This window comes from Epinephelus fuscoguttatus, linkage group LG5, assembly GCF_011397635.1.
Source record: "Epinephelus fuscoguttatus linkage group LG5, E.fuscoguttatus.final_Chr_v1".
NCBI classification, from domain to species: Eukaryota; Metazoa; Chordata; class Actinopteri; order Perciformes; family Serranidae; genus Epinephelus; species Epinephelus fuscoguttatus.
In genome coordinates, this window is record NC_064756.1 from 39221661 (window position 1) to 39231852 (window position 10192).

The 10192-nt window shown below is 41.5% G+C and overlaps 1 protein-coding gene across 1 annotated transcript; it reads left to right on the top strand.

The window, feature by feature from the left end:
- The first annotated feature begins 945 nt into the window (after positions 1-945).
- On the top strand, positions 946-5323 carry LOC125888935 (mRNA decay activator protein ZFP36L1). The gene is made up of 2 exons (XM_049576593.1): positions 946-1297; positions 1961-5323. Exons 1-2 carry the CDS (start codon positions 1244-1246, stop codon positions 3170-3172), a joined length of 1266 nt encoding a protein of 421 aa, XP_049432550.1. The 5' UTR covers positions 946-1243; the 3' UTR covers positions 3173-5323.
- Positions 5324-10192: the final 4869 nt, after the last annotated feature.

Genomic DNA, 10192 nt, shown 5'->3' on the forward strand with positions numbered 1-10192 from the left:
ATAGCAGGTGTTAAAGCAAGTTCAGTGCAGAAACCTTGATCATGTCTACTTAGAATACCTTTTATAGCTCCTAAATGTTTATATGTTGTGATTTGATTAAACTGTTGTTACCCTAGTAATAATATATCCTGTAAATGGTCAGGAATCCACATGACAAAAGAGAATTTTTATCAATATACAGAAGAACCAGAAATTGCATGACTGTAAGGATATTTGGGACCTGTATAAATCAACTGTATTGTCAGTTTTCATGTAAAACATGGGTTTTGGGGATCCTCTGACCAAATTTCCTGCATTGTGCTGAATTGTTATGCACTGACTTGTGCCACAAATCCCCTGTGAACGTATCTATTAAAAGGAAAAATCATGTTGCACAATTCTTGCCCCATATATTGTGATTATTTCCCTCACTTTCAGCTTGATCGTCTTGATCAGGGTTGATTGTCCCTGAAAACCAAACATATACTAAGAGATATTAAAAACAGCTTTTATTTATCAAATAGACTTTTAAATAGTTTTTAACAACTTTGCTGCATTTTTACCTCACTAATGACAGTAAATATGTTTGGTGTTTGCAACACTCGTCATTATCTCCTCAGCTGTATCGATCCCTAAACAAAGTGAGGGGACGGCCACTTTAAAAAAAGAAGAATGCATCTTTAAGGATTTGGTAATGAATGGGTAGAAAAGTAGCTTCATTCAGCTCCCTCCTCTCCTTTCTGTGCCCACCCTGCCCCCCAGCACACCATTACAATGCAGGTCCCCATCCCCCCCAACACACACACAAATTAACACACATTAACACACACACACACACACACACACACAAACTCCCTGCCCTGCCCCCTGACGAACACAGGCAGGGGGTGGGTGTGTATGGGTGGGTTTCCCCAACTATTTAAGCAGATTCCAACAGATGGTCGAGGAACTTTCCTCCGAGGGTCACGTTGCTCTTTCTCCCAACTCCCTGTCTCCTTCTCAACGGACCAGACTTGATTCCTCTCCCCTTCCCTCCCAAAAAAACCCTCTTTCAACTCCTGGGACAAGCAGCTTCTCTTCCCTCTTCAGAGGGCCAAACTGAAACTCCTTAAGCCCTCAACCCTTTTCTCCACCACTTCAGCTCCCCACACACCAGCCATCTTCCTTCACTTCAGACCCAGAAACACTCTGTCCTCCCCAGCCATCCTCCACTGTGGGATCAGACACCCAGCTCATTCACTCAGCGAGGACAGTGGAACAAACTATGCCCTCCGACTTTCTAACGCCTTTCCTGGAACTGGATGAGGAGTTCTTTAAGGTGAGTGCAACCAAAGACAAATTTATTTTACTTTTTTTTTTAATGTATCGTAACTTCATTTACAGATATGGCCTCATTAGTAATTTATTTCAGTGTGTTTTAGAAAAATCTAGATTGTTGTGAGTCTGTAAATTTCATAAAAAGGGTTGGAAGTTTGTTTCAATAAGCCTAACAATAATGTTAAAACTGCAAGAACAGTCTTACAGTTTCACATGTTTTTAGGTAAAAAAAAAACAAACATTTTTGTTCAAATAATAATATTTATTGCAATATAGCACGTGTTCTGACAAGATTCTTTTATAATCTGCAAGGTATTTTTACATGTAAAAGTATCGTGGCTTAAACTAAAGCATGATAAAATACAGTTTATTTGACTTTGTGCATCCCACTGCTAGTTTGCAAAACAGTTAAGGCTAGATTCAGCACAAACATTTATCTATTTTTTTAATTCAGTAAACTGAAAATGAACGTGTTTAGGTCCAAGGCCTTATTTAGTACACTTAAAAGATAAAACATAGTCCAACTTTTAAGGTAAATTACTGCGGTTACTTCAGCTGCAGCTTTTAAATCTCCTTTCAACACGACTCTGCCAGTGTCGCTCCAGCGCTCCAGGAATGCAGAAAGCTCACATCTATTCTTCTCCTCTCTCCTTTTGTGTGACAGAATTTCCAAGGCCTGGAGGTGACAGATGGCTCGGCTACTGGTTCACTGCCGCAACGGCAGCAGCACAGTCAAAGAGTCCTGGGCTTCCAGCGTCGCCATTCTCTCTGCCCTGTGACCCTCCCCAACTCCAAGTTCAACAGCAGCAGCTCTGAGGTGACTGACCCAGTAGGCTGGGGGCTCAACAACCAGCAGTGGAGTAGGGAAAGTCAGCTTCCCCGCTCCTCACTCAGCCATATCCCCTTCAGAGTTGATCGGTCAGTCAGCATGATCGAGGGCAACGTCAGCAGCCTGGGAAGCAGAGAGGATAAAATGGCTAACATGTCCCCAAAAGTGCTGCTCCCTCCACCAGGCTTCTGCATTAACACCTCTCTCTCCTCCATTGCCTCCCCGTCTGCCTCCAGACCCCCTGCTCCCTCACCTCACATCTCTACTCGGTACAAGACCGAACTCTGCCGCACCTTTGAAGAAAGCGGGACCTGCAAGTATGGTGCCAAGTGCCAGTTCGCCCACGGAATGGACGAGCTGAGAGGCCTCAGCAGACACCCCAAGTACAAGACAGAGCCATGCCGCACTTTCCACACGATAGGCTTCTGTCCGTACGGTGCCCGCTGCCACTTCATCCACAATGCTGATGAGCTCCTTGCTGGCAATGCCAGCGTACATCCACAGAAACAGAAGATGAGGCCTCCTCTGCTGCGTCACAGCCTCAGCTTTGCAGGCTTCTCCTCCACTCCACAAACTTTCCAACCAGTTGAGGAGTCACAGCCTTCCTCCCTCCTCTTCACCCGGGCTTCCTCTGTATCCCCTCCTCCATCCTCCACAGAGAGCCCTGAGCTCCTCTCCCCTCTCTTCCCTGAGCCAGGGACCCTGAAGCATTGTCCCTATCCCTTCTCTGGCATCAGTGACCTACCAGGAGACAGCAGTGATTCAGCTCTGCGATTCTATGCTGTGACCGACTCTGTCAGCGCCAGGTGTCCACCCTCCACTTTGCCATCCAAAAATCCAAACCTCCCTTACCACCTCCCCCAGCAGCTGCCGACCTCCCTGAGCAGCCTCCCTGGCCTTCAGCGCTGTTCTTCAGCTGACTCCCTCTCTGAGGAAGGCTACACCTCTTCCTGCTCCCTCAGCTCTTCCTCCAGCGGCACAGAGTCACCGAGCTTCGAGGGCAGACGCCTTCCCATCTTCAGCCGGCTCTCTGTTACAGACGAGTAGGGAAGGGTTTTACTATAGGGCTGAATTTAATCGGGGATAGATGCACTAACTGTTAAACTCAATGTGACGAGGATTTGATGTTTGATTTTGTGTCCCAATTCCAAAAACAAAACTGCAGCACGATATAGGATGTGAATAAAGCAGAAACTTGATTATCACAATTAGATGGTTAAAATCTAAGTCACAAAGGAAGAAAACATTAGGGCTTCAGTTCCTCCCTAAATCCAGCCAGGTAAACGTACCTAACTTTGTGCATATTGCATTTCTCATCCAAGCAGTTGTAGCGCTGCTCAGTGTTTGTCCAGTTTTAGCTGACTTCTTTTTTTGTTTTATTGTTATTTTTGTAAGGTTGTTCTTCTATGTCATTGTTACTGATGTATACTGTTGTATACCCATTTTTAGAGAATACTTTGAGGGTATTTCATGTAGCATTTGCCAATATGCTATTCCTACTCAGTGGAAGTTCTGTTTGAGAATTTCCTGTACCCTGATTTAAGGATTTTAAGATGAATGCTGTTTGTCCTATGTATGACTGGTGCGCTATCCACTTTGCTAATATAGCAATGTTGCTTTTTTCACAGATCTTAATTTCCTCCTTACAAACTGTTAATAGTGATGCCAGCCTGCAGCACTTCTCCAGTCATATTAGGGCTCTCCCACTGTATGAAACCTCTTGCCCACAAGGTGAAATAACTGTATGCTGTCACTGATTGATTCATGGATTGGTTGTATGGCTGTGGCCACTTGATTGTATTTGTCAGCCATTTTAACTGCCTGGCATAGATTTGGCTAAACTGCCATAGCAACAAAAATAGCACAAGTGTAGGCAACCCACTGACTCTCTCTAGTTACCAAAGTTGATGTTAGCGTTCCCCTAACCTGCTAGTACTGTTAACACCTAGCCTAGCCTTTAACCATGACAGGTAAATACAGTGTTATGATTATTGTTATTATAGCTTAACACTTTTGTAGACTTATTTATTGCTTTTTGTATAAGTTGTTGAGTTTGCGATTTATGCATTTTTTTTTTTTTTTATAAAACCAGAGAAATTATGCTTTACTTATGCATCCATGATGTCCATCTGCTTGGTTTACGCTATCCAGTAGCTTTAAGGAGGCTTGTGGAGAGGAGAGGAAAGGAGGAAGAAAAATATTTTGGCATTCTATATGTATGTTGCCTTATTGGCTAAAGGCCTGGCAGAAATCAAGACTCACTGAGCTTTTTCATCAAAAGCACCTTGATGTGTTAGTGGTTTCTTTCTTCAACTAGAGATGCCTACTGTCTATGCTCTGCCTCCTCAATCAGAGCATGAGAAATGCTTAGTGCTGTTGGTGTGAGCATACAGTGAGTCTGCTCTCCTCTCCACTAAGCCTCACAACTCTGACTGTAATAACATTTTTTTATTTGTGCTGTTGTCGAAACACAAAACAAGGCGGTGGTGAAAGAGGGGTTCACCACACATTCACAGCCTCAGTGTGAGTCAGCAGTGGTAAATCAAAGTGTGGGCTTACTTTGACCATTAGTTTGGCAGCTACACAGCTATCAAAAAACAGATAAATGTGCATGTGTTATTTCTCTGAGTGTCTCTCAGGCCTGCTGTATTACTGCATTGTGGTCATAGTGTGTGGAAATTCCTGCCTTTTTAAAATCCTGTGTGTTATCTTCTCTTGTGGTGTAAACAAACAGGTGAAAAGGTGACCTTCGTTTATAGTTGATGTTTATCTATCAGAGTTGCCTTGATGACAATGTGTTTGTAGGTCGACCTCTGTTGCATGTTAGCTAGCTAGCTAACACTCTGAGCGGCAGGTAAAATCAAGCGAGTTCAACTAAAATCAGGCAAGATTTTTTTTGTTTACTTTTGTCGTGAAATCGACTCTACCTGCCCAGAGAGAGTCCAGAGATGTTTCTTGTTGCTGTTGCTTACCATGAGCTTGACCTGGCAGCAAGCCATTTTTGAAACTTTTGTTAACTTAAAATCTTATTTATTTTGTTTTTCAAAGCGAAACATATATTGTGTTGTTTGATGTTGTGTTCTACATAATTTAAGTGCATTTATTGTTTACATTCCATGGGTTAAGTTGATATCCTAGCTCTTTATCTTAATATATTTGTCCCATTTTATTTCAAAATAAAAGTCTTTCAGAAATAAACTGTCTTGTATCTCGCACTTTTGAGTCATTTATAGCGCACACAAAGTCTGTGATTTGATCAAATTAAGGATGTTTAAGAATTTAAGGTATTTTCCAACAAATTATTTTTTTGATTATTTTTATCATGATTAGCTTAGCCTATAGTAAAAAAAAGAATAAAAGTTGAGTAAAACAGCATGAAGCTAAATATACAAAAGAATAAAATCCCAAACTTTTTCTGAATTGTCCATTCAGAAGTTACATTTTCACAACAATTTGCACTCATGCTGAAACTTAGAGTCACTGCTGAAAATGACACATTTTAGTTGCAAGATGCTCTCACACTCACACAACATTAAAAATATCCAGCAAGAGCAAACATTTTGATTAATCAACACAACTTCATTTTTAACCAATCATTAGGTAACAGACATCAAAAATTGAACCTTAGTTTTTGAAAGATGTTGAAATACTGTCATCTTATTATTCTTGTATGGCGGTCTTTCCATGCCCATCAATTGTCGTTGTCACGTAGGACCTACAGTTAGCACTAGGACCAGATGAATTGGAACATCCATTCAGCTTTTGTAGCTGGACCGCAATAGCAATGGATGTTTTGACCATGTCGTGTTTCCATACTTTTCAAACTCAAAAATGCTGAAGGCTCAGTTCCCCAGTGCCATGGCCTCTTTCTTTCCTTATATGCCTTTGGTCTTTTTGATCCATGTTTGCAAATGGAAACATAGAGGTGATATTTTATAGATGCATACGGACTGTTTGCTGAATGAAGGGTTTTGCAAAGGAGTTTCACACAGTTGCAGTAGATATTTAGTAGCCTTTTGTTTAACAGTTTATCGAAAAGAGTTTTGGGTCTTTCTATGAGATCTGTGTTTACTGTTTTAGAAAGAATGAAAAATGTGTAAAACTGATGAAAAAGTGTCGACACATTTACAAGAGAGGACCTCTGCTGTGCTGACAAGGTGATGATGAAGATCAAGTTGATCCCATTATCATCAAGCATGTCTTAGTAATCAAGAAAAATACTGTACTGACATTTAGCTCTTTCACTCTGCTCTCACATTAATTGTGATCCCTATCAACCACACAGTGTCTACAGTAGTGTTCTCACATCACCCTGTTCATGCTTAAGCATAACCTGTCTCACATTATCCCCGTCTACTCTCTCTCATCTCTACAAAAACTTACTTACCTCTTACATTTTTATTCAGTTTTCTGCAAGATTATGTCTCATGAGCACTTACACCTTCTGCAGAGAAGGTACAGTCTCGTTGTATGATATAGTTAGAAGTATATCCAGAGTATGACAGGATGCATGAACATGAGAGGTGTGGGATGTAGTGTTTCTTCGTAGTAACTGATTTCAGTGTAAACTTAATTTGTCTTTTGGACTTGATAAGTTCACTGTTATATAACTGGTGTGAGTTAGATTCTTTGTGTAAAACTTGGGAAACCTTTGTGGTTAATATGATGGAATAACACAAATGTTCATTTTGGGCAAAGCGTTCCCACGAGCATCACTTCAAAATGCTGCCACTGCTTCTACAGCCTTTACAATCATCTGTGTCTCATTGACGCACAAAAGGAACAAAGATTAACTCTTTCTCTTACTTGCATTTAGGGAATCTCCCAGCCCTCCCCTCCGTGTGTGTTTATGTGTGTGTGTTGTGTGGGAAGAGAAGTGAGTTTTGTTGCAACTCGTCTGAACAGACCAATTTAGAGTGAGTGACACTGAGGAGAATGTTTGGGCAACAGATGCTCGAACAAAGACTTCCCAGCACACAATGGGGCACGGAGATACTTGTGACTGATTTCCATCTATTCACACAAAGTGGAGCAGAAGTTGACGTCCACCCCTATGCGTGTGTGTGTGTGTCTGTGTGTGTGTTTCTGTGTTTCTCTCTTAGCTGTAAACACAATTTTACCATTGTAGCTGGTGCAGGTGGAGCTAATTTTATATACTGTCTGACAGTTATAATCTACAGCAACACATTGTATTTTAAAATCTGATCATATTTTTTATGACTATAGTGGCAACCCAGTCACTAGAAAAACAGTTGGCATTGTACATTTCTGTGGAGGCATTACATTTATGCGTCATTATGAAGCATAATGTTGAAACTTCATGTTTTAACAAAACTGTGGTAAACATATGATTAGGTTAAGGCACAAAAAACACTTGGTGCTGCTTATGGAAAGACCTTGTTTAGCGTTACAATATCAGCAATATCTTGAAAAAGCACCCACATTTCGGGGTTAAAAAGACGCCAGAAAAACAGCCATGGGTTGCTACAAAGCATGTCCATTTGGGAGCTAAAAGCTGTTGGAAATGCAGCAAAAACTCACAAAAAAAACTTGTTTTGTTGTTTGTTGGTCTCGAACAGTAAACTGCAGCTTGGCAGATGTCCACCAGTGTCACATCGTCCACCATCCTCCCCTCCACCTCCCAGTGACAAAGTCACAACATGCTACATCACGTTCATATGATAGGTATGAAATAAGTATTTGTGGTTTGCAGAAACCTATAATGCCAACATTTTCTTCTGCAGCTAATGGCAGCAAATTTTACTGTTGGCAAGTTGAATAAACATCAACACATTGTAATTTATGTTTTTATGGCAGATCCTGTCAGATAGATATAATGGAGTCAATAATACTATACGCCTGTTTGAGATGTAGATGTAAAATTTAACTTAATTACAAAAACCTCAAAATTTCACCTGACAGGACTTCAAATACAAGCACTGACATTAAAGTCTTCCTAAGCTTGAAAAGTTTTTGTCACATATAACAAACGATCCGCACAATCCGTCCTCTGAATATGCTGTGAAAAAGTCCGGTCTCTGTAGGCAGCCCAGGCTCCGCAAATGGCAACAAAAACATTTTGGTCCAGGCTGCACCAAAAAGCCAGTGCGAGACCAGCGAAAGCAAGCACACACACGTGAATGTGGTGCCCATGTCTCACGGTCTCGTGCAAGCACACACACGTGAATGCGGTGCCCAGAGAGGCAGTTAGAGCTACAGGCTACAATAAGGCTAAAAGGCAAGCTAGCTCCGTTGTGTTTGATAACATTGTTGAACGTAAACAGAAGTGAAGTGTTTTTGTTGCCATTTGTGGAGCCTGGGCTGCCTACAGAGACCGGACTTTTTCACAGCATATTCAGAGGACATGTAGCTAGCGGAGTGTGAGGAGATGTTTGCTGTATGTGACAAAAACTTTTCAAGCTTATGAAGACTTAAAGAGCCTTTAAACAGCAAATAACTCCAACAGAAAATCAGCTAAAAAACAGAAAAATGTTTTATTTTACCCATGATTTCAGCTTTTACTGGTAATTTTATATTGTAAAAAAGATTATCGGTCTGGACATGAAAACCTCTGCAGTACTGTTTGTGTTATGTGTTAGAGAAGGTTCATGTATATGTGTGCATTCTGTCTCAACGGCAAAAGAGGCAGTTGGGACTCTGTGCGTGCATGTGTGTGTGTGTGTGTGTGTGTGTGTGTGTGTGTTGGCATTCAGCTGTGGGCAGGCTGAGGATTTCCCTCTAGTGAATGAATAACAGTGGAGTGAAGCAGGAGCAGACTCCCACAACCCCCATGGCTACTTACCATTCAATACCCATGGATATGTGTGTGTGTGTGTGTGTGTGTGTGTATGTCTGTAAGACCCTAAAGAGGCCAAGGGCCATCTCTGTGCAGCCCCTCGACCCCTCCCTCCCCTCCTGGTCATGCAGGCCCTTTGTGTTACCCTGCTTTCCCTTTTCAGTCGAACATCTGTATGCTAATGCAGCTCAATGGGAATGGACTAGAATCATCCTGGGAGAGAGGGTGAGGGGCGGCTTCCCTGTATGTGGATAAGGATGGGTGAATGAAGTGATTTGGAAGACTTCAGCAGCAGGAAAGGGTTTGTGCTGGGCTTAAAGAGAGGAGTTAAAAAGAAGAATTATTGATTAACGGGTAGCTCAGGAGGGTTTGAGGAAAAGTTTGAAGGAGGTGTGTGTACAAGTGCTGTGTGTGTGTGTGTGTGTGTGTGTGTGTGTGTGTGTGTGTGTGTGTGTGTCCTCAGATAAACCAAAAATCAAACAGCAGAGTTGTGTTGAAGTCAAAGCTGAGGTAAAAGCTGAAATCAATGTGTTACCTATCCCGTACAAAAGGTCATAGAGGAAGCACTGAGTCTTAGATTTGAACATTTTGAGCAAACAAAGGGTTGGGAGAGTTTACGTTAAACATCACCCTCCAAATGACCATTTGTATATCAATTACTCACCCTGTGTTACGGTGAATTTCTGAAGGAAACTTTTTTCTTAATGCCCCCATTGGGAGCAGAGACTCCAAAAAAGGAGAAAAGTCTTGATGAACTGCAGTCATAGAGGTCCGCGTTTTACAACAAACTTGTGCAGAATGATCCAAGTCTCATTTATCCAGTTGTACAATAAGTACATCCTAAACACATTACATTACCTTGGCATCAGACAACAGGGAACTCTACTGATTGTGAAACTTATCTAAACTCTCCCCAAAGTCACACTCCATAGACAAAAACAGTATTTTTACATTGCTAAACACACGAGCTGCTGGTCTACCACTGCCACAGTAATTTAGTTTGTTGTGTTATTGTTTGACTTTGGCCTAACCAAACCGACTCTTTAAAACATTAAAGTCACAACACAAACAAACTAATTGATCAGGGCAGTGGTAGACCATCAGCTCCTGTGTTTTGCGAGGTAATATTACTTCTTTTGTCAATAGAGTCCGGCTTTGAAGAGAGCATAGATAGGTTTCAATCTTAGCTCAGTAATAAAATAAAATACAATAGAGTTTTAGCCAAAATGCATGTTTGGGAAGTACTGAATATACCATTGGATAAATGAGAC

What these genes read in the sequence shown, in the direction of transcription:
- LOC125888935 (XM_049576593.1), top strand. Translation starts at nt 1,244, where the DNA reads ATGCCCTCCGACTTTCTAACGCCTTTCCTGGAACTGGATGAGGAGTTC. An exon ending in TGGATGAGGAGTTCTTTAAG is followed by an intron (nt 1,298 to 1,960) that starts GTGAGTGCAACC and finishes TTTGTGTGACAG; the next exon opens with AATTTCCAAGGCCTGGAGGT.